At 38.0% G+C, this 24,172-nt stretch overlaps 2 protein-coding genes across 2 annotated transcripts in view; one reads left to right on the top strand and one right to left on the bottom strand.

The window, feature by feature from the left end:
• Positions 1 to 1,382: 1,382 nt before the first annotated feature.
• clptm1 (CLPTM1 regulator of GABA type A receptor forward trafficking) lies at positions 1,383 to 15,755 on the bottom strand. The gene is made up of 14 exons (XM_007239739.3): positions 15,624 to 15,755; positions 11,911 to 12,041; positions 9,613 to 9,736; positions 9,135 to 9,293; positions 8,259 to 8,376; positions 8,072 to 8,157; positions 7,445 to 7,565; positions 6,809 to 7,053; positions 6,547 to 6,640; positions 5,235 to 5,425; positions 5,003 to 5,098; positions 4,777 to 4,912; positions 3,950 to 4,117; positions 1,383 to 2,763 (listed from the first exon to the last, which is right to left on the bottom strand). The coding sequence occupies exons 1-14, from the start codon at positions 15,675 to 15,677 to the stop codon at positions 2,570 to 2,572; spliced, it is 1,917 nt and encodes a 638-aa protein (XP_007239801.3). The 5' UTR covers positions 15,678 to 15,755; the 3' UTR covers positions 1,383 to 2,569.
• A 3,181-nt stretch (positions 15,756 to 18,936) lies between these two features.
• The window catches only part of hip1 (huntingtin interacting protein 1), a 63,246-nt gene continuing 58,010 nt past the window's right edge, over positions 18,937 to 24,172 (top strand). Inside the window, exon 1 of the mRNA XM_022670243.2 lies at positions 18,937 to 19,330. Coding sequence (XP_022525964.1) covers positions 19,211 to 19,330 — 120 coding nt within the window. The 5' untranslated portion in view covers positions 18,937 to 19,210. The remainder of the gene's footprint in view (positions 19,331 to 24,172) is intronic.

The following is a 24,172-nucleotide window of genomic DNA, read 5'->3' as shown; positions in this document are numbered from 1 at the left end:
TTAAGGGTGAAGTCAGCAAAAAACAGGGGGTTTAGTTACTCGTTAACTTCTACCTATTGAAGACAGGTACAGACTTGCTCAACAAATGTGTTTTTGTTAATCGACTGAGCGGGGCTCTCTTTTTTGGTTTGAAAATATAATTTTATGTTTGTTAACTTGCTGACTGCCTGGGCTCCTGGACCTTCTTTTTTAGTCTTCTAGTGTATGGGCATAAGCAAATGTGGACCTTAGCTGAGCATGGCTCTTTAAAGCGGAGTGCTGGACCACATGCTCCTCACACGTGATCCTGGAGAAATTCTAGACTGGGGAGCTAAATTAGCTTTTATTAGCTTTTTTTTCCCAGTTCCATCGAAAAAGCTGCAGTCTCTGTTGTCTGTTGCATTATTTAAGGTGGAACGGAAAAGCTTGTTTTATGCTTATGAAATAATAAAAATGGCCATAAAACATTAAACTCTGTATACCCCAGATTTTGTGAACACAAAACTGAAGGTTAGGGCATCACAACTAATGTAATAATTACTGATACTGACGATTTTTTTTGTGTATGAAGCAAGCAGTATAGATACATATCAAAATTGAGAAAAATATATCAAGTTCTTCGAATGGGTTTACGATTAACAACAATATCCTGCAATGCAAAGTGAAAAGTAAAATCGGAAGACACTCAATATTTTGATCAATTCATTTAGTAATAAAGGTGCAGGCTAGAGAACTATTAGTACACATCAGCTTATACTAATGGAGAACTGATGTACTTGTGGGTGTAGAAATGAAAAGAGTGTGAAACTTTGTCGAATAACCCACCTCTGTTCTCCCCCAGCATTCTGCTAGGTGCATAGTTACCCATGCGAAAAAACCATTCACCATTACCAAAGCAGCTCTACATTTCATTAGTAGAATTCTGAGAGCCCTGACATTTAAAATAAGGCAGTGATAGCTTTGAAAGAGCACAGATAGTTTATTTTAAAAAGATTAGTTTAGTTTAAACACACTGTACAAACAGTAGGTATTTCTCTGGTAGCTCATCTTAAAAATAATAGGTAGGACAGGGGAACATATTGCAAAATGCATTTAGTGGCAATACATGAACTCCAGCTGTGACTGAATATCTTTATGATATTCATGTGTTTTCACAGAGCCTGTTGGAAGCACTGACTAAAAACACTGCATTTGGGAATACTGGGCGTGAAGGGAGGTGGGCTATTCTACCAAAGTTCGAACTCGTCCTCAAGTTTCACTTAACACCCATTTTACACCGAACGCCTCCTTTAATACTGTGTAGTTACCTGCAAAACCCTGTTAGTGTTTATAGTGTGTAGTATGCAACTGGGATGCATACAGCCCCCCAAAAAATATTAAATAAAAATGTTTCCACTACTGCATGGTTTTTCACCACTTTATACTCAGATTCTGGTGTGTAGCTTAAATAAAAAAAGGTCCACCTTTAAAAAAAAAAAAAAAAAAAATTTAAAACAAAAGCACACAGTCAAATAAAACAATTTCTGCATTAAATCTTTAAACCGCACTTACATTTTACTATAACATGAGTGGTCAAATTTTAATGTACCAAAATAAAAGCCAAATCAACTTGGGCAAACAGAAAATGAGCAAGACACAGCCTTCCGTCCGACGAACGCTTGACTAGACTACGCACGTCTCGCATACAACAAACCCTGCAGCTGTAACTCAACGTGAGATTATGGTCCTGATCTGGAGCGCAAATGCAACCAATGGTGGGTGGGGATGAGGGAAAGAAAGTCCTTGGTCAGAAGACCGGCATTTTAGCTATTGCTAGACAGTTTGACATCAGCACAATTAGATTTTTACAAGCCTTCACTGTACAGTTTTAGGACATAGAAAAGAAGAAAAAGAAATAAATCTGAGCCTGAAAAACAAACTATGATCATATTCACCAATAATAATTATATTAATATATCTTTATATTAATACCTACAAGGCTGTTTTTTGTTTTTCAAGTTTGGAACATCAACCATTAAAAAAAGGGAAGTCAGTCTCCTGTTGGAAGTGTTAGCAGAGCTTCAGCTGCTGCTGCTTCTTCTCGCACTACTCACCCGCATTCTGGTTTCACACTTGGAATGGAATAAAAGAACAAGGAATCCACAGAGGAGGAGAGCAAGCTCGTACTTGGCTTCTGGTTTGTCAATCTCCCTCTTGCACGAAAAAATATGGAGATATGTACTGTGATCCAAAGCCCAGCCATACACATTATCTAAACCTTCATAGTAGTAGTGTTAACCAACCCAAAAACATACAATACAGTACACCACACTTTTTGTTTTTACTTCACCTTGACTGCAAAATGGGAGACTGAAAAATAATATTAAGTCTACATTAAATGAGATTTTCTTTTTTCGCTTCTGCAGATCCCATACAAAAAAAAAAAAGAGAGGAAAGCTGAACTGAAACTCTTTCGCAGTGTCCATTTACAGAATACCATTTTCCAGTTCACTTCCCTGACAATTAGACATAAACTCAGCCTTGAAGATGTGTGAATACATCTTCCACAGACAGGAGGGTAAAGGGGGGGTAAGGAGGGTGTAAAACGGAGTTAATCGTTTTTCTTCTCCTCCTCTGGTTTATCTGTGATGGCGGGGGTGGTGGTGGTGGTGGTAGTCTCTCCATCCGCTGCCTTGGCTGAGTTGTCCTTACTGTGGTCCACTCCACTTGTGCCAAACTCGTTGACACGGTTGGGATCCACTCTGTAGATCCACCTCTGGTATAGGTAGATGAAGAACACAACATCTGTAGAAGAGAAAGTGGGCTTCAGTGAAAATGGTCGAAAAACAGTCAGAAAACCAACAAGAACCTACAAATTAGTATAAACTAAACAGAACTTAAAGGGGGTTTTATCACCTAAAGTCTAAGACAAGGTTTATGTTTTTGTTACATTGGATTATTAAACTGATCTGGTCCAGTTAGTTTTGGTTTCACAAAGAAATTTAATGAGCACATTAACTTTGCTAGATCCTGTCATAATCTGTGTGCAGCGTCTCTGTATGCTTAATACTGACTGGTTTGTAGAGCCTATGTTCACAGAACCCCACAAGGCCTTAATTAACTAAAATCATGTGTTTGTGTAGGGCTGGGTATCGAAATTTGATACCAAAAAAAATGTACCAACTAAAATGCTTCAGTACTACAGAGTACAGAAAGATTAAAATGAATAAACATGGCAAATGCAGACAGCAGGGTAAACAAAAAATGTGGCTGCTCCCTGACGCATAGAAACAAGGACAGTGATGTAAACGTGCCGAAGTGCTCTAAATTCTGGCTCTACTTTTAAAGACCACACTACACTATTATTACTGTCCCCACAAAAAAATACTGAGAAATACCAGCATTTAAAAAAACAAAACAAAAACAAAACAAACAATCTAAATTATACTAATATAAATCTAATTTAATCCATGTTTAAACACAAGTAATGCTGCTGTTTCTGTTCCACAAAATGCTCATTGTTTTTGTTTAAACAAGATCCAGAAAGAGTCGCTCATGGGATTTAACAGCCGACATGAGAATAAGATGACTCATGTCTGCTGTTATATAAATACGTTGTGAGAATTTTTTTTATTACAATTAAGAAAAAAAAAAAGCATCATTTAGGTATTATAAATTTTAAAACGATACCCATATGATCAAGTTGCATGTAGTGGAAAAAGACCTGCCCTGGTAATGCCATTCAAAGAGTAAACTGAATAAGCCTGGCTGAGCATAAAACAAAAACAATATAGTGTCCCACATAAAGAAAATTGATTTTTTTTTTTATTACAATGTTTCAGATGGTTATAAACCACTAAAGACTAACTTTACTTGTAATGCTATAAAACATCACCCCATAGTTTCACTAAAATATATATATAAATTTAGCCAAATATGATCATGTCATGCAAAAGTATGTAGTGAGTGCTGATGAGAAACCCGTACGCACCATCTCGCAGACAGCCTATTCTGTACATCATGGGCATTTTGATCACAAAGGCAAATAGGTCATCTATGAATGTGTTTAGTGCCTTATAGGTGAGCATCCTCCACGGAAGATGTGCCACTGACTTCATCTTATAATTGATGAAGAGCTGTGGTGTCATGGTGATGAAACCTGCAAAGAACAGGAAAAATAAATTAACAACACACACATAAGGTCTAGTCACTCTAGAAATTAGAGTATAGTGCTACAAAAAATTATAAAACCATGTGGTTAACAGTTTTTACTGTATTAAGGGATACAATAATATTCCAACTAGGGCTGCACAATATTATAATATTCACCTTACAGGACGTGTTTTATGTAATGAAGATTAAAATCAGCTTGACACCAAATGAAGTCATTTTTGAGGTTGCATCAACCAGATTATCAGCAGGTTGTATTGGCCCAATATTGTTTAGTTTACTCATGGATACACAAAATTCATTATTTATTTCATGATATGTCAGGTCACTGACATCTGGTAAAATTTGGGGGGAAAAAATAGGTATTTTATAGTATTGCACATTAACATACAAATATATAGCAGAACAACAAATAATCACAATTTATTTTTTTTCCCCAGTATCATACAGCCCTTGTTCCAACAATGATCAAGTTGTTTGTTACTGTGCAAGACAAGCAACACACAACAAATGCATTCTGGAGCCTCCAAAAGTTGTGATCAAGAGTTTAACTCTATTAAACTCAAACAGTCTCTTTGCATTTGTTAAACACACACTACAGGCATTACATCAAGCAAGCTCTGAAATAGGATATAAATCTGCACTCACCAAACGTTAACAAAAACCCATAGAGCATGCTGAGCACCCATGAGTACCAGCCTTTGTGCTCTACATAGAGCAAGCTGTAAACAGCATAGCACCCAAAGAGTGGGTACAACAGCCAGGACAGGTACTTAAAGGCCATCTAGAAGAAAACAAAAAGCACAGAAATTAGGCTCCTAAAACAATACAGTATTTGACTTCCAACAAGTGCAGCATCTGTTTGAATACTCACATCATCATAGATTTTAGTTGAGGACTCAACGTATGTGGACTTGTCTTTGAATACCAATCGTGGGAATATTCCTGCAATCTTATTCTCTCTGTCCAGCTGAAAAGAGAGGAAAGGAATTAATAATTATGAATACAGCAGTTTTATAAATCACAGTTAAAACTGTGACCTGTAATGAATGACTGAGTGAGTGAGTTAGTGAGTGTGTGAGAGTCCACTGGCTGCTGCTCCTCACCTTGACATCCATGACTTTGGTGATCTTCCAGAAGTCGATAAGCAGCCCGATGAAGACGCTGACCTGCACCACAAAGTTGGTCTCGTTGTCCAGGATGTAGAGAAGCACCACCAGCGACTGGAACACTCCAAATATGATGGAGCGCACGGAGAGCCCCTCTAGAGACTGGCGACTGTTCCAGAACTGGATATCTATGAAGAGGTCAGACAGCTTTAATCAAAAAGCATACTTGCATTTCAATACCTGAATGGTACGGCTACCTGCACACCGTTCATTATTCAGAGCTTACACTGATCAGCCATTAAATTAAAACTAGGGATGTCCCAGATTCTGTAATGTGATCGAAAAACAGGTCCGATCATGTTATTTTCAAAGAATGTGGGGAAAAAGGTAATGTTACGTGGTTTTGCGTCTGTGCTAGCCTATTTACGGAAAGCCGAGAGAGCACATAGAAACAGTAGAGTAGCGGTAGTCACGTCAGTAAGACTCTAATGAGCAAATTCAGTATAAACATGTAGCAACGAGGCGTCTATTAGTGGTGTATATTTTTCCACCCCACTCACGCTGCCTGAAAGAATCAGGTTACAGACTGAGGGTAAACTTCTCCCACTGAACGGTTCTGTACAGTACAACTAGTGGTATGTCAGTACACAGGAACAAACAGTTGTTATATTAAACAACTTTTGTATTTTTTAATATTCACAAGGAACATGCCTTACCTCACATTTTAAACTATAATTAACCTATATATTTTTTCTAACTTTTGGAAAACGCTTTTTTTTTTTTTACTTTTGGTCCAGTATACTCTGATAAATGTGACAAGGTATTTCTGCCTGATACTTAATTTAATAAACATTTAAAAAATATATTTGTCATTCAATGTAAAGATATTTAAATGGAAATGGCTATTTAGTACTTGTTCATTCTGTGATAAAAAATAGTATGTTTTGAAACTGTTGTTTTAATAATAATTAAGGGACAACTTGAGATTTGTTCTTCATTTTATTTTTATTTTATTTTTTTAGCATCAGTATTGGATCGGCACTCTGTATTGGCAGAAAATCTCTACCGCTAATATTTACGGGCCTGAATGCATATGATCAGTGAAGTAGCAACAAAGCCAGGCATTCGTATTGGTAGCAAAATGTTTCCACCTAGTGGACCTAGCTTGTAATTCTAAAGATAGAAAAAAAAAAAAAAAGTACACAGGCGAGTGATAAATATGATGCTTGTGCAGCTGCTGGGAATAATATAAATCTTGTGAATAGTGACCAAGTGCATGAGGTGCGTACAGTCAGCACATAAAACTCACCGTTCTTGAAGGCCAAGAACTCAAAAATGCTGTGGACAATTGAGACCACAATGGTCAGACCCAGTAGGTAGGGGTTGGTCTCCAGCAATGCTACCTGTTGAGGGGGAGAAAAAAAAAAAAAAATCAATGCATTCAGAATGCCTGCACCATGACACACATACAGTTATGCTCTCAAAACAGGTTTTGTTTTTTAAAAAACATAACTTTATAGCTTAGGTACTTTATTTAACATCACAAAAAATAGCGTCACATAATACAAGACCTTAACAGAGTCCTGGTCTTCATCAGACTGCTCATACGTATCCTCGCCCAGGAAGTTCCAGGGGGAGCGGGCGTTCTGGGCGGCGTACAGCTGCCACCGCCAGAGTGAGAGGGGGCAGAAGGTGAGTCGCAGAGGAAGTTTTTTCAAGGTATCGTTTATGGGGTAGTAATCCTTCTGCAGGTTCCAGTAGTCGTTGAAGTAAACGATGGGGTAGTAATCGCCACTTACTGCATCAAACTTCACATCTGGAAGAGAGAAATATGGTTGAAGAGCAGTTTTCACATCTGTAGTTTGTTTCTCTGGTCTGGATCAAATTAAATACAGTAAGAAGGTTCTGTGTACTAGAGCAGCCTGTATACTTGTGTAGTGTGAAGCTTAACGCAGATAATTTGGTTCCGCGCATTTAAACACTATTTTAAATGGGATGTGCATTGTAGTAAACAGAGTTGCACAGCTGTGAGCAGAGTTCAGTGTAAAAACAGTTCAGCTTTAAGCAGCAGCACAGGGTTTGTTAATAACTGTGGGAGTTAATTATTTGGCTAATATATCGGACTAAACTGCAACTAAAAAGGGAAGCAATAGCAATAGCATAGCAACATCTTGTTTAATTTTTTGTAGACCAGCCCAAATACTTACGTTGGTCCAGGGGCGGTGGGACTGAGCCTTTTACCCAGGCTGTGTGATCATCCACCATGTTGATTGTTAGGTTGGGATGCCAGTGTGAAATTATCTCCACTGGGCCATGACTTTCTGCCCGCTGTGAGCGAACACAGACACAAATAATATTTGTAAAAAACACATACATTTAACATCTCTTTACCATACTATTTACACTAATTCCTAGCGTGACACCAAGTCCCATTTAGGGCTGGGTATCATTGCAAAATTTTTAATATTGAGATATAGTTATCTTTTCATACTTAGCTGAGATATATATTGCTTTTATATGTATAACTTAAAGGAAAATAAAGTGTGGATGAGCCTTGTGAAGTAGATCCAGACATTAGAGCACTTTTTACCTTGCTTTTATGCACATTTCTTGCAAACTATCAAAAATAAACTGATTTATTTCAGTGACCTCTGTACTCTGTAGTACCGAGACATTTCGGTTGGTGTCTTTCTAGTACTGAATTAAAATACCCAGCCCTAGTCCTATTCCAGCCACTCTTTAATAAATCCAAGTCAATTTTTTTATTTACCCACTCAGCTGATTATAACAGTTATAACTGCAAAGTGAATAATAGTATTGTAATCAAGGACAACCTTAATCATCTCAGGATCAGCCTCGGTCTCTCCGGTTAGCAGGTTCTTGGTCTTGAGGAACTTCCGCCGCTTGAACTTGTTCATCACTGTCAGGGTAGTCAACAGTTCAGTGAATATAATTAAACGTTTATTGTTAAGAACATGTCAATCCTGAGACCAAACATAAAGCCCGATTAGGCTTACTTACTCCGTGTGGTGTGGACAGTGGCTAGCCTGCGGTACTGGCCCTTGCGCTTAGGGTCTGGATGGAAGCCGCTCTTGGTGAAGTAGACGTGGATATAGAGAGATCCGTTCTGCTGCACGCTCTAAAACAGAAACAAAGAAAACACTTAATCTTTACATTATGACAAAACATCTAAAGGCTTATCGAAAGACAGTGGGTACCATCTAACAGGCTTCCGATAAGGCAGGTCATTTTTAAGACCAACCTTAAACACTGTCTTCCATTCTGAGATAAAGCCAGAGTGACCTAACCGCTGTAGCCTGAGCTAGTTAGCTGGACCTAAGCTAAGCAAAGCAAAGCTCTCCCTCAGCAAACATGCATGCGGGTGCAGTCTGATTAATTAAGCTAATTAAGCTAATTAATTACTAAAAAAAAAGAAAATTAAATGAGTAAACAGTAAATTTACCTCCAATTAGCTAACTGACTAACTTTAGTTTTGTTAAGAGGAAAAGGACTGTCCGGATTGTTCTCAGAGCAAATTCTAAAGCAGCATCTCCAATGGTATAGGGGTGTGTTGGAGTCCATGGCATGGAGAACCAGCACATCTGTGAAGATCCATTAATGCGAAAAGGTTCATCCAGGTTTTGAAACAACATATGCTGCTGTCCGAGTGATGTCTTTTACAGGAACGTCCTGATTATTTCAGCAAGACAATGTCAAGCCACATTCTGCATGTGTTACAACAGCACGGCTTCATAATAAAAGAGTGCAGGGACTAGACCGGCCTGCCTGCAGTCCAGAACTGTCATATTTTGAACAACGTTCCAATTTTACTGGAATTGAGGTTGTAATTGCCACCGTAAAAATCTCAAATAATAACTTGACTGTGTTCAGATTTACCTCAGGAGTGTCCAGTTCCTGATAATGCTCATAACAGCCATCCCCTCCTTCTCCGGTTGTCCAGTCTCCATAAACAAGATCCCTCTGGAACCAGAATAGGGCCTCTGTGTTGTTGAAGTCTGAAAAGACCTCATTTTCAGAGATATACACATATAGATCCTAGAAGGAAAAGATGAAAGAGGCAAACGGATAGTAATTAGTTGCACATTTCAAACAACTGCCTTTTTCATTGACATAAATCAAGACTAGGTGAACAAACAGCAAAAAACTTATATAACATAGTACTACAGTGCAGTGAGCGTGGATGACCGATCAACAGCTACTTTTTGTTGGTTTCGGGACATTAGGATCCAAAGCACAACACCACTGGACTGGGAAACCATGAACTGTATTGTGAGCTGGCAAACACCCTTACTGTGTAAATAAAATCTGGGTCTCACAAGACTTATTTCATAGGATAAACTTCAGCATTCAGTACCATTAGTGTGTCCTTGGGAAAGAGGTTACGGCTAGGCACTCTGGGAGCTCCTGCAGGGGTGTTTGGGTCGGGGGTTGATGGGCCTCTGCGGAACCAGCTGCTGATGGCCCATATGATGAAGATCCTGGATAGAAGAAAAAAAAATAAATACATCAGAACTCATGATTAAGTACAAGAAAAAAAAAAACACAAATATTGATCCTTATTTTCAATACTTTGCAAGAAATGCACATAAACGTGACAAAAGCAGAGAGAGAACACAGCAAGTTCATTAAAAATATATATTAAATAAATACATACTACGGTGCCTTGATGCAAAGAAACGTGTACAGCAAGGTAAACATGTCAAAGTGATCTAAAGTCTGACTCTACTTTTAAACATTCACCCACACTCCATTCAAACTATCTAAAACATCAAGCGCACTCTCTCTTGCTCACCCCCTCTTTCTCAGCATTGAAAAAGTATTGTTTGGGCATCATATCAAACACCAAGTATTGTATAGGTATAAAACATTTTAATGCGATACCCAGCCCTACAACCAATTGTGAGATATGCAAACAAATCAACATTTTTTATAAATTCTTCCATCTTAGGCAACATTTTAACTAGCAATTAGACTAATAAACTTTAACATATTTTATTCTCATTTTATTCCATATGGGAATACACATCCATACTACTTGTTCATTATTCAGGAAAAAGAACACCTGTTCCAACAGGTGCAAAGTCTCTGATCTTATCAGCCATACTATACCTGTAAACCAGTGTTTACACCACACACCTTTTGGGTGCATAATGTGTGTATTCTGCATAATGTGTGTATACATACAAACATGAGCGTAAACCTCCCTTGTTTGTTATTAATCTAGTGGTGATGATGCACCAACTACAGATTACAAGGATGATGTGAAGACAGTACTGTTACCCTAACTGCACATAATCTGGATATTAATTTAAAAAGCTTCTACTTATTAGGGCTGGTTATTAACTTAAAACTTTCAATACAACCCTTTAAATTTGATACCGATACCCAAACGATACTTTTTTCGATACCTTTTTCTAAATTGTAAACAAAAAGTACAAAAAAGTGAGAATTATTCTCACACAGTTAGAGAGACAGAGAGAAACAGACAGTGAGTAAGCGAGAGCGAGAGAGACAGAGCGAGAGAGACGGAGCGAGAGAGACGGAGCGAGAGAGACGGAGCGAGAGAGACGGAGCGAGAGAGACGGAGCGAGAGAGACGGAGCGAGAGAGACGGAGCGAGAGAGACGGAGCGAGAGAGACGGAGCGAGAGAGACAGAGCGAGAGAGACAGAGCTGTAATGCACAGTAATGGTGTGTTGTGTTGACAGTTTAAATAAAATAAGATCTTTACAAGTAGAGTCAGACTTTAGAGCACTTCAACATGTTTACCTCACTGTCCACTCGCCGTGTTTGTGCGTTTCATGCAAATTAACGAAAACAAAAGCACTGTTTTTAGACATTTTGGTCGATGCCTTTTTGGTATCGAATTTCAATACCCAGCCCTACTACTTATTCATGTTTTCATAACAGACGTTATAAGAAAACTTATTCCATTCACCAGCATCTTCTGGGACTGCTAGTGTTGCAACTATTTCAAATATTAACCACGTCCCTCGACAGCAATTACTGCTCCTGAACGTACCTCACGGGATCACTGGCTAAAAGTCCTCTCTAATCAGCCTCCACAAAGGAGACCAGAATAGAAGAGGACAGTTAGAGTTAGAAGAACAGTTTAAGCATGAACTGAAGGTGTTCTGATTTATTCAAAAGGACTGTAGAGAAGGTCTAAACCAGCACGTCATGTCGCATCGCAGATAACACACAGCACTGCTTTTACAGAACTGACTACATTAGGGGAGGGAATCTCTAGGCACCTTACAATTTGACTGGATTACAATTCAGCATTTATTAAACAAATATAAAACAATAATTTGTCTTGATGCCTTTTTCTTCTATACAGGATTTTTTTCCCCCCCAGTGAATGACTTCTTGGAGAGAGCGCAAGAGAGGCAGAAAGAGAGAGCACAAGAGAGACAGAGACAGAACATCAGGGAATGCGAGCTCAATTGACATGCGTCATTTAGAACGTGGAATCATAAAAGCCTACTAGGAGATAAAAACACGTACCCGTTACACAAACACGTCGGCAGGTTTATAGCCCACAACTGAACTGAAATTCTGAAAATTTCCCCAGCCCTACTCTACATAAATCCTTACACTCAAACAGCTTTTTTTTTTTTTAGCAATAGTCAGATGGAGGAATGGTGCACTCACCTAAAGAGGACCCCTTTAATGACTTGCCAGGCATTGGGCTGCTGCTGTTGCGGCTGCTGCTGCTGAGGGTCCTGTGCAGTCGCACCTGTCTGCACAACCTGGTCAGATGCTGCAGCACCATTACTGCTTACCTGCAAAAAACACACATATAGTGATAGTGATTAGTAAAACAAGCTGGTACTACATTATCATGTGAAAAGCTAGTCCTACATATATGATAAGACTGGAATTGCAACAGTAACAAAAACCAGGCTAAACACACAACACTATTATTACTGTCTCCCTCCCAAAAATGCAGAACCATCATTTTAAAAAATATCAATCATGATAATGAATTAATAAAATATTTTTTTGTATTTAGTGACCGACACCAACATAAATACAAATTTACTTTTTAGTTAATTTTAAGATGATATTTGTAACTACATTTTAATACTCATTATTATAAGCTTACATCTGGTACCTATGTGCACTCTTTGATATTTGCGCTGATGATTTTTAAATGTGTTTGTTTTATATTTCACAAGCAATTAACAACAATTATCACAGATACATTGTTGTGATTAAAATGGTATATTTTGGCATCTGTTTCAATAATATTCAAAAATATAATTAAAAATAATAATAATCTGGCAAAGTATTGGATCGGGACTCTGTATCAGGAGATACTCAAAATCAGATGACTCAAATGCAAAAACTGGAGTGGGACATCCCTGGTTTAAAGGATCCTAATAATTGAAGAACAGGATTAAAGAAGATAATAAAAGTATGTAGAGAAAAACAGAAGGACTGCAATATTTGGTACTAGAGCCACAAAGTGCTCATTAATGCTCAGTGGAGCTGAAAAAATAGAGTTAGTGTAGAACAAATGTGGTGATGTTCTGATTAATAATCTGTGTACAGACTAAAATTACCATTGGATACTAAAACAGCAATGCCAAAGTATTTTAAAAGCTTTGTTCTCAGAATTTGCAGCAAAAATAACCTTGAACAATCCAGTCAAATGTTTACTTGGTCCAAACGATCTGCATTTTTAGAGGCTAAAATTCTGTAAAATGTTGTGACCTGGCTCACTGAGCAATAAGACATGCCGCCCCTTGATTGAACTTGATCAAGCTCATTGCTTTCAGGCTCTTAACAGACTTTTAAATGTTTAATGAGTTTTTTTTAATAGGTTTTCTATTAGCATAAGTTTAAATTCACAATATTACACAAACATTGCTGCAACACTAGAAAGTATGACAATATTTTTCTCAATTAGCATACATTAGCAACATATCAAACCATAAAACTGCAAAACTGGGTTATAAAAGCCTAAAAATAAACAAAACGCAGACACTTTAGAGCAGCTAGCCAGCTTCACCCATACGTTTTGCTTTTCAGGTGTTCATCAATACACATGTCAACATAATATCCGTTTCAATTATTGGCCAAATCTTAACATCTACCAAAAGTCAATTTTACCCAATTGTCTCCGGACACCAATATGATTTCAAGATTACTATAAATTATTGCTAATAACAGGAATAACACCATAAAGCACTATGACTGACAGTGATCAATATTATTATTCTGGATGTCAATACTTGAGGCACAAGTCTACTTAAAGAGATGAACAGCAGACGTGCCACGACATCGGCAGCTTCACAATCTTTGAAAATCATTCAGCCATCGCTGACCAGCAAAGATCGAACTAATCAGATCCCAGACTATTTTAATCTCTCACAGCCCAGAATGTGGGGAAGGGCTGAAACATCTCAAAATGTAGCAAGATGTGTGGGAATGGAAGCTCCACCACTTTACTCGACAACTGATATGGAATAAAATTTGTAAATAATAATTTTAAAAACTTCAACCAATAATATTATTAGCGAAACATTCCTTCATGAAAAAATAAGACACTAATATATGACAAATGGTGATCGTGAGGTACTACTTTTCTACTTAGTTTCTCTGACCCCGATAAAAAAAAAATATTAAATTATATGAAATAAAACAGCGCAATTATCAGCTAATATGGGCACTAACACTCTCAACCAAGACCAAATAACACTACACACACTTTACACAAGGTATTTCACTAAACGTCCAACACTTTTACCCACCTATAATTAAACCTTACATAATAACAGCATTAGGTCAATATTTTTTAACACATTACACTCAAACTCATGGGACCTGATTATGATGATTATGATGAAACACGGAAACACAAGGAAGTGGACTCTCCTGACAGAGTGAATGATTAAACACGTGTTGCTTCAGGGCTCAGCTGCAAATTAGCTAGTTTTTTAACCTACTGGAGTGACCCATAGGCCCACCAAGTAGGCCTTACGCCCTGAGTTCTTAAGTGGAATGTGGTGTTTAACTAAAAGCCGTAATTAAGGCAAAACCAGATGTTGTATCCGGATTTAAAGCTTAATTCATCTGAAGAGACAACAAAATCAGCTGATGGCGTGTAATAATAAGCCTACGAGTATTTAAGTAGCTAGTCGAGGGGGTGTGAAGTCGTGAGTGGGAAAGACACTATAGCTTTAGAAATGACTAACTACGAGAAATAATCCGTCAAGCTGTAATGTTAATGATTGGCTGTGACAGGACAGATTAACTGATTTGTTAGCTAGTCTAGCTGCAGCTAGTCTGGCCCTCTGGCACAGGCTGGAAAAATATTATCTAGTCTAATAGCTTTTATTGATTGTATATAACGCTGATCAATGAGCCATAAAATACTCAGCTAAATAACTAACTAACGGTTGGTGGCTTAGCTAACGCAGGCTAAATAGGTTAGCTAGTTAGCGAGCTAGCCATTAGAATGACTGAGCCCATTAGCCTATGATAAGCTAATTAAGATAGCTAACTAGCTAGCTGGCTAACAGTTGGCCACACTGAAGCCGTTAAAATTCAATAACATCCAGACTAAACACACAGTTTAGACTAGCTAACCTAATTAGCTAGAGCTCTTGCTTTCTATTGTGGGATATAGCTAAACTAGCTAACGAGCTAAAACGACGGGTTAGTAGTTACCAGCTAGCTTAGCTAACAAGCTAGTCTACGGCACACGCAGCAGACTGCGAGGCTAGCGCTAGCTATGCTCGTTAGCCCGGTGTTCTGACGAGTAGTTTACCCATCGATATGCGCTTCCTACCGGTACTGCGCATGCGCTGAACCCACATAATATATATATTCTTCAAAATGTTTTCATGTGTTTTTGTGATAATTCTATTTTACATTAGGGCTTTACACAACAGGGACTGAATTTCATTATTGGCTTGTTACAAAAAGTGCAAATGTCAAGCAGTTCATTATACAAAACTGAAAAATAAAACCCAGTTTCCAAGCACCTTTACCTGATAACGTTACTTCACCTGATTTAGGCTTTAAGCCAATAGGTATACCCTTTCTACAGTTTTGCTAGGAGGTTGTTCTAATCTGTTGCTTTATTTTGTATTTTATTTTTAATCTACCTTTTAAATTATACACTAGTGTAGCACAATTTGACACTGTAGCATAACTCGACAGAACACCGGCTTTAGCCCAGTGCAGAGAGCCGGAGCGCCGCGGGGCCGGCGGTGCTGACCGGCTCCAATCTCTCCCAATCCCGCAGCGAAGCAGCGGTGCCCCGCTCCCCCACACACCCAGAAACAGTGCCGAGGGTCTCCTGAAACAGAACTACCCGCTGTTTAATCCCACAGCGCGGCCGGAGTCTCTCTTACCTCGCCGTTGCTCACGGTCGGCTGCTGTGTTGCTTCAGTCTCCTGCGCCGCCATCTTACCTGCCTCTGTCGCACACTGTAATGCGGCGTTAAACGGTGGGGAGCAAGTCGCGCGAGAACTGTGCAGAGCAGGCGCGTGAATGGCTGAATCTCGCACGACGAGCAGGAGATCTCGCGTGATCTGTCGTGTGCTTTAATTAATAAGGTTTTAGATAGGTTAGGTTTAGCAAGATTTGTTGTCTATTTTAAGTCTCTGACTAAAGTATGCATCAGTTTACAGTGCAGTTAACGGCCAATAAATAATTAACGGTGCAAAAAATGCAACCTAGATTGCCGTTCCTGCAGAAACTGCGATTGTGATTGCAGTGCTGGTTGCTATGGTGTTGCTATGCGGTTGCTAAGGTATTGCTATGGTGGTATCTGTGTTGACTGTTATGTTGTTTCTAAGCGGTTGCTAGGCAATTGCAAAGTGTTGTTAAGGTGTTTTGTCCAAACTTTTGAGCCTGGCTATGGACGCTAGGTTGCTCTGGACATGTGAGATGTCCAAATGTTTGAGCAGTAGCTGGTTTATCCAGCAGCTCTGCCATACACACACAGTACTGGTGCACTGACTGGCATGCCGGGGCGTCAAAACGTTTGACCAGTAGCTGCTCCATACAGCAGCTCCTCCATACACACAAACACTACTGTAGCCCTGGTGTGTGAGATGGAACGTTGGGGCCGCTCATTCCTATGGGGCAAATTCGTATGGCAATTGTACAGAAAACATACATCGGATCATTTTGTACAGCATATTTTCAGAAAGAATACGATAAGTTCTATAGGCCTGCCAAATTTGGCCTTCTTATCCCAAAAATTGTGATGTACATGGGCGTTCAGATTTCTCCCTGTCATTTTCAAATGGGCAAAAAAGCGGACCATATGTCAATCAAAAAGCTGTATACAAGCCCACCATTCCCAATAAGGATGCATATTTGTACCATTGAGTCAATATCTCAAACATTGTGGCAATAGTTAGTCAGACAAAAATCCAGAATAATAATAATAATAATAAGAAGACTTCAGAAGAACAGCACTGTGTTATATTGCACACTACAATCACACTAATAACTTTGTTTATAAAACAAACTGAACTAGTGTGCTTATATAAGAACCTATATATATATATATATATATATATATATATATATATATATATATATATATATATATATATATATGTAGATTAATATCGTCATAGTTCAATGAGAAACAAGTATCTTCTTTTGTAGATTTTTAGTTTACTACATAATTTGAACACACAAACTGTCTCAAAATTTTTTATAAAAAATCAACCAATAGAAATTCTCCAAAATCAACAGAATTAAGGTGATTTCTTCTTTTTATATTTATTTTTATTTACAGTTAAGAAGATTTTATCTTTCTCCTGTAAAGCTGCCAATTTAAAGATACATGCTTTTCATTGGACAGCAACCATATGTAATGTAAATACGCACATACTAGGGGTGGGTGAAATGGTCCTAAAATAATACCACAATATTTCAGGGTATTTTCTTTATCAGTATATTCAGTGCGTGTAAACTCACTGTTTTTTTTTTTGTTTGTTTCATTGTAGGGCATACTTTATTCCTTACATATATACTATTCAGCAAAAACATTCTGCTATTATACTGCATTTTAAGCTAGTGCACCTGGAAGGTCTTAAAAGATCAACACAAAAAACATCTCTTAATTCTTCGTCATTTACTGCTAATTTTAACCCACGTTTGTGGAATCAGTGGAGTCTTGAACACAAACAGCAGGTGGTGTAGGTCTGCACTTTTCCTCTGTGCCTGTGGCAGGAGATTTTGTGCTGAATTGCTGTAAACCGATTGGTTTGTTTTTTGCTGAGAGTGGGGTGAAGATGAATATCCCTTACACATGACTGTCACTTTAAAACACCATTTCACCCATCCTGTGTAACCTCACTCTGACTGTGTCATACAATGCATTTTGCAACACTGAGAAATTTAATTACAGCTCTGTCTGTGACAGAGTGTGTTTAAATGTCTGAATCAGCTTCTACCTTAATTACACCTCTCCACTTTTTTTCCATTTTTTAAACATATTCTTCTCTCATAATGATTGTAAAGGGATGACAATGTTGCCTTTTTAAACTCTACTCACGAGAGAAGCATCCTCCAATTTTAGTGTCAGCTGTGTCTCAAAGCCTAGAATGCCTTACATTGCATAACATTACAATGCATTTAGCAGACCCCTTTATCTAAAGTGACTTTAAAATAATGAGGTACATCTCTTATTTCTCAGCCTCAGTGAAAACCCTTTATATACAGCCAAGAAAAACAGTCAAGGGTGGGAGTGAATTCAAGAATGCAGCTGATGTATGCTTCATGTTACTCAATTACCTAGAGTTCACTGTGCATGAACACAACATGAAAAAAAGTTTGCTTTAAAATGTCAGTTTTCATAATAATAATTAGTTTATATGATGAAATACATTTGTAACCACAAAGTCTTGTTAGACTGTTCCATTTGTATTGTTTTTACATATTAGCTAGGCAGATTTAGCTATGCCGCTCAGCTGCTCTCAGCTGTTTTAACCCAAAGAAAGCAATGCCAATTGTGCCCTCTCAGTCCCTGTCAGCTGATGGCGTTTGTTTTCTTCTTTTTCATTCTTGACTGAGACTGTAAAACAAACCCATGGCATCAAAAATGTTCAATCAAACTCTGGCTGATGATGTTGAGCAGCATGACCTGGTATTCGAACCAGTGATCTTCAGATTAGATCATAGAAACTGTTTTTTCTTTCTTTTTTTCTGCCCCTCAGGGTCTAAATTTTAGGAAAAATGTAAAAAAAAAAACAAAAAAAAACTTGATTTTCAGAAATCTTTTTTTTTTATATTTTATGAAATTTAAATTGTGAAGGAGCAGAAATAAAAATAGAAAAATAGGGAAAAAAATAGAAAATTCTTAATTTCCAAAAACAAACAATCCATAAAACAATCTAAACTAAATATTTATGTTGCAGTACAGCTCATTCTTTTACAAACAAATTATTTCAATATATTGTAGTGGATACAGCCTTTTTGTTACGAAGAAAATGACAAAGATACTTTGTAAATAAATTAAATTCAGTAAGAAATGCATTTAAAAAAATCAAATTATTAAATGTAGGTCCAAATAGTCAGAAGATTGAAGCAATGTACATTACACTGGCCTCAAGGGGCGGGGATAACAGATTGTTTAAGCAAATCACGGGCGGCGCGGGGCGGGGCCTGTGCGTGTTGCTGGCTGTGGATGTGGGCTGCTGATTCGTAAACTGTGTTGTGGTTCGTGCAGCGGTGGGAGTGATTTAGTGATCAGTGAAAATATGTAGGACTCTCTCAGACTTCGACCAGAGCAGGAACACGGCCAGACAAACAGATACACAGATACACGCAACGGGGCCTGGAGCTGAGCTGTGGACGCAGAAAATGACCGTCTCCTGCGGAGAGGGATTTTATAGTCGCTCTGTTTTGCGCGTGGTTGTTTATTAGCTCGCTCTGCACCGGAGGCAGTTTCTCAGTATTCTTGGATTTATCCCACAAAATGGACCGAGTGAAGAGCTCCATCCAGCAGGTCCCCAACCCCATCCCCAAAGTCCTGAGTCGCCGCGCTGGAGGGGCCAACAGTTTAGAACTTGAAAAGGAAAACTTTGAGCGGAGCCAGGTGGGTTAAATGACTGAATTACTAAATCACCAACTAACTAACATGGTCTCCGGTTTGTAACTGCGGGTTATTGTGCAGTTTTAGCTCAACTAATATAACGCGTGAATTTGAATGTTCGGCTAAATTTATAAAACGACGCGATTTGTATTTTAGCGGAATTTTAAGCTGCAACGAGCTGCACGCGCCAGTTAGCTAATTTAACTAACGGCAAGTTCGCTGTTTTCACGGTAGCTAGCGTTAGCTCGAGACTGTCCATTTTTGCTAAGTTACTTTGTCAAACCGTTATTTCCTAGAGTATATTTATAGGTGAAAATACAAAAAAAGTAAGTTAAAAAAAGTAAGTTAAGGCAATATAGTCAGGTGAATTAAAACCGTTTTTATAGTTTATTTTTTATATATTTTATTATATATATATATATATATATATATATATATATATATATATATATATATATTTTTTTTTTTTTTTTTTTTTTAACACGACTGGAACAATCAAAGTAAACAGTGTTAGTGCGCTCGGATTGTATAATCCACCTCAGAAAAAAAACATTATTATTAGCTAAAATTATCAGAAAAAACGCACGAAAACAGTAAAAATAAGAGGTAACGCATGCGCAGATCCGCTAAGTAGCCCATATCGATGAGTAACACAACTCGACAGTTCGGTCAAGTTTAGCTAACTTACCTTGTCAAACCGTGCTACCCCAGAGTATCTTTTAAAATGTATTTAAAGCTAAAAAAAAAAATACAAAAAACACTATATAAGGATTTTTTTTACTGGTAGAAGTCTAGGTAGGATGTTTGTATAGGATAAATCACTGTATTATGTGTATGTTACAGTCAGAAAGTTTTTTTTTTGCCAGTATTTTAAGTAGCAATTTACAGTTTGTAACATTCAAGGAGGTAGTTTAATGCACTCAAGTGAAACTGAATTAGTACAAAAAAATGTGGGTGGGTGCATGCGCAATGCCATTATGCGATGGATAGCATGATGGATAACTCAGTAGAACACAGGTGTTGTGCCGAATTCAGCACCCCCGCCAGTAAAAGCACCCCCTTTTGGAGTGTATTTCAAAGTTAAGTTAAAGCGCTGCAGGTGACATGACTATTTTTCATTATTTCTTAGGAGTCAGAACAGCATCTTAGGTATTTTCATTTTCTAAAAAAAGTTAAAGAAGACTGCACACTCCCGAGAGGGGGTGCTTTTCCTGATGGGGGTGCCGAGTTCAGCACAACACTGGCAATAGCCTAGTGTACTAATCTTGATATTTACCCACACAATATTAATCAGAACTCCATTAACTGATTTTCTGAGTAAATGATAAAACACTGAGATCATGGGAAGCTCTATTTATTAATTTACCTAGCTAATTTACCTGTTGTTTGCTTTAACCAGATTTAGTCCCCATTAGGTTATTTGTCCTTGCGGCAAAATAGAAAATACTAGCTTCTTTTATTTAGGTTAGCTACCTAACAGTACCACAATAAAGCAAGTAGTTAACTAGCTTAGGTTAGCAAAGAAATTATATCATTTATATCACCACACTAAAATCACTGCCTTATAAAAATAAACCACTGTTTAGTTCAGCATGTTTACAGGCATTGAGTTTCTCTCATCAGTCAGGAATAGACTCATACCTAACCTAGGTTATTTAACCACTTAACCTAGCTAGCAATATGTAATATATCTTTTCATAGGTGTCCCCAACAAAATAAGTGAAACTCACTTAGCTAGCTAAATGTCCTCCATAATTTATAAATAATTTGATAAGTTATCTATTTCTTTTATCATAAAGACAGAGCGCAAAAATATATGGCTAATGCTAAATTAGACAGTTAATCATTTAACCACTAGCTAACCTATATTTACAGTTGTCCCCGCTCAAAAACATTTCAAAGCATATATGTGCGTGTATATATTGTAGTATGTATTGTTCCTTTAAAGTCTGCTTTAGTGTATGTGTAGCTTTAAGTAGCTTTTGTCTATGTGACTGTAGCCGGTGGTGATAATGAGTCATCTTTACACAGCATTATCTCACTTCTTTTTATCTGTAAGGCTGGAATTGTTCAGGTGATGAAGGACTCCCAGAATTCTTCCTGCTATACACTTAGCTATGTGGCAAACCTTTGCTCATTGAATTCCATAAGGCTCACACAGGCTCATACACACCCTGACTTTATCACTAGCTGTCAGCCCTAATTTAGTGACATCCTACGACAAAAATGGCCAAAGGTCTAATCAGCTTGTACTTGTTGACATTTTTTAAGCATACAATTACAGTAGCTAGTTCAATGGTGTCATTACTTATGGATGCACAGTATTGAAATTCTGGGATGCTTCTGATGATCCAGTGTTCTTTTGTACATATCTGTCGATGCTATTACATAAACATCTGGTGGTGGACTAGATATGCCTGCTTTAGCATTTCAGCTGAGACAAAAAATCTTACAGGACTTTACAGGAGAAGTGAAAATCTGGGATGCACCTAAATATTATGTTTTGCCTGAAACCGAACAAAATGAAAAGCTTTTACAAAACTGCCATTTTTAAATTATTTATTAAACACTGAACATTTTAACTTCTTAGCAGATATAGGTACAAATCAGTGTCAATTTAGCCATTTTTTAAATAAAAAATCTTGGTTGGAATATATTTAGTGCATTTCGAGTAAATCATAAAAAAATCAACTGTTCAATGTTAACAGTCAGTAGAAAGTCTTTAGAGCATTTCTACTGGTCCATTCCTTACAACATTTTGAGAACAATATCTATGTACACAGTGTATATGATATATTGGTGTAGGCCTACTAATGAAAGAAATCTAAGAAAAGACCCAGGTTTTTTATGTAGTATTCTGGCAAAAGTCAGTTTAAAGCATAAGTAAAAATGACTGATTACTGACACTTTGTCATTTTCTTTGCAATGTTTTTGCATCATCAATATAATAATATATTACAATAAAGTAACATTAAAAAAGCGTGTCAGTAATTAGATGAAGGTCGAGGATAGTTTCTCAGACACTTCCCTGCTGATGTACATTTATCCAGCTGGACAAAGAGGAACTGTTAGAAGCTGTTAGAGAAAAGGCAACATCAATAAAACCAGTAAAATGATTGTGGATCGAATGACTGGACTGTGGCCTACAAGGTGGAAGTGATGGTGAGAGTGAGAGTGAGTGCTGCTTTTTTGGCACCAAACTGCTTTGGCAATTCTGAATCTCGTATCTCGATATCCAGCCAAGCCATACAGTGTGTTCAGAAGACTGAGGGAAACATAAAAACATTCTCATTGTGCTCGTGAGCTTCCCACCACTCTGGGGGTCCTCCACCCCCTCCCCATTCCGAGACAGCTAGCGAAAAGTAGGTCACACCATGCAAGCTGCATTACACTGCTCTGCTGGTGTTCTCATCGTAGTATTTTAAACACTGCAGCTGAAAGCCTAGCTCTTTTCTTATCTTCCTTTCTGCATGTTGTTATACAGTTAGGTCAATAGATAGTTGGACAGTGACCCAATCTTCATGATTTGGGCCCTGCATACCACTACACTGGATTTAAAATGAAACAAATGAAAAGTCATTAAAGTGTAGACTCTTAGGAGCTCTCAATGGAAGAGACACAGATTACCATCAGCCTGAAGAAAAGAAGGAATCCATCAGAGAGAGATAGTCGAAATGTTAAAGAGTGGCCAAATCAACATTTTGGTACAGTCTGGGTAAAAAAAGAGTGCATTGGAGAGCTCAGGAACTCAAAAAGAGCTGGATGTCCACGGAAGACAGGACCGGAATAATGTTGGGAAGAAGAAAGTATGGAGAAGGCTAGGAGAAACTCGACACAAAGCTTACCACATTATCTTTTAAACATGGTGGTGGTAGTTTAATGTATGGGCATGCATGGCTTTCAGTGGCACGGGGTCACTAGTGTTTATTGAAGATGTAACAGAAGATAGAAGAAGAAGAATGAATTCTAAAGTTAAAGGGATTTACTTTTTTGATCAGATTCAGCCAAATGCAGAAGGCTGATGAGCATTGGACAGTGCAAATGGACAATCACCCAAAACATGCTGCTAAAGAAACTCAGAAGTTTTTTAAGGTAAAGAAGTGAAATATTTGGCGGTGGCTTAATTAATCACCAGATCTGAACCCGATCCAGCTGAATTTTACTTCTCCTTTAAGACAAAACTAAACAACTGAAGATCTGCATTAATGACCTGGAAAAACACCATAAAGGAGAAAACCCAGCATTTGGATTTGTAAATACATGGTTGTTATTCCTAAACACTTCATAAACTATTTTTATTCAACCCTTGAATTAAACCTAAAAGTCTAAACTTCATCGACTTCTGATTGTTTCATTTTAAATCAAGTGTAGTGGCGTGCAGAACTCAAATCATGAATATTGTGTCACTGTCCGAATATTTATGGACCTAGCAGTATGTACAGAAGTGGAATTTGTACTCGTTTTATTTGGTGTGCCAACAGTGGTCCAGACACACAAACATGCCCAGCTCCCCCTACGTACAACTAGGACAGTAGCATGGATTAGTGGCGCTGGTCTGATGTGACGCATGCGCTGTTGGGCTTTGTTGGGGCCGGTCACTGGGTCAGGCTGTGAGAGGAAAGCTCTGTCAGTCACTGGGCCTGGTCAGCACCATCCTATACAATGACACGGCTCAGTCCGGAGGCCTGCTCTTTGACGTCTGCTCTGTCAGTTGATTTAGAAAATGAGAATGCAGCTTTATGTGGCTGTGCAGTATGGCCAGGTTACTGTATTGTGAATGCAGTATCCTTTGCAGTATATTAAAAGCACATTGGCAAACTCCTGTTGTGGCAACAATAAATAATA

This window comes from Astyanax mexicanus, chromosome 18 (assembly GCF_023375975.1).
Source record: "Astyanax mexicanus isolate ESR-SI-001 chromosome 18, AstMex3_surface, whole genome shotgun sequence".
In the NCBI taxonomy this organism is placed as follows: Eukaryota; Metazoa; Chordata; class Actinopteri; order Characiformes; family Acestrorhamphidae; genus Astyanax; species Astyanax mexicanus.
This window is presented reverse-complemented; position numbering and strand designations above follow the sequence as displayed.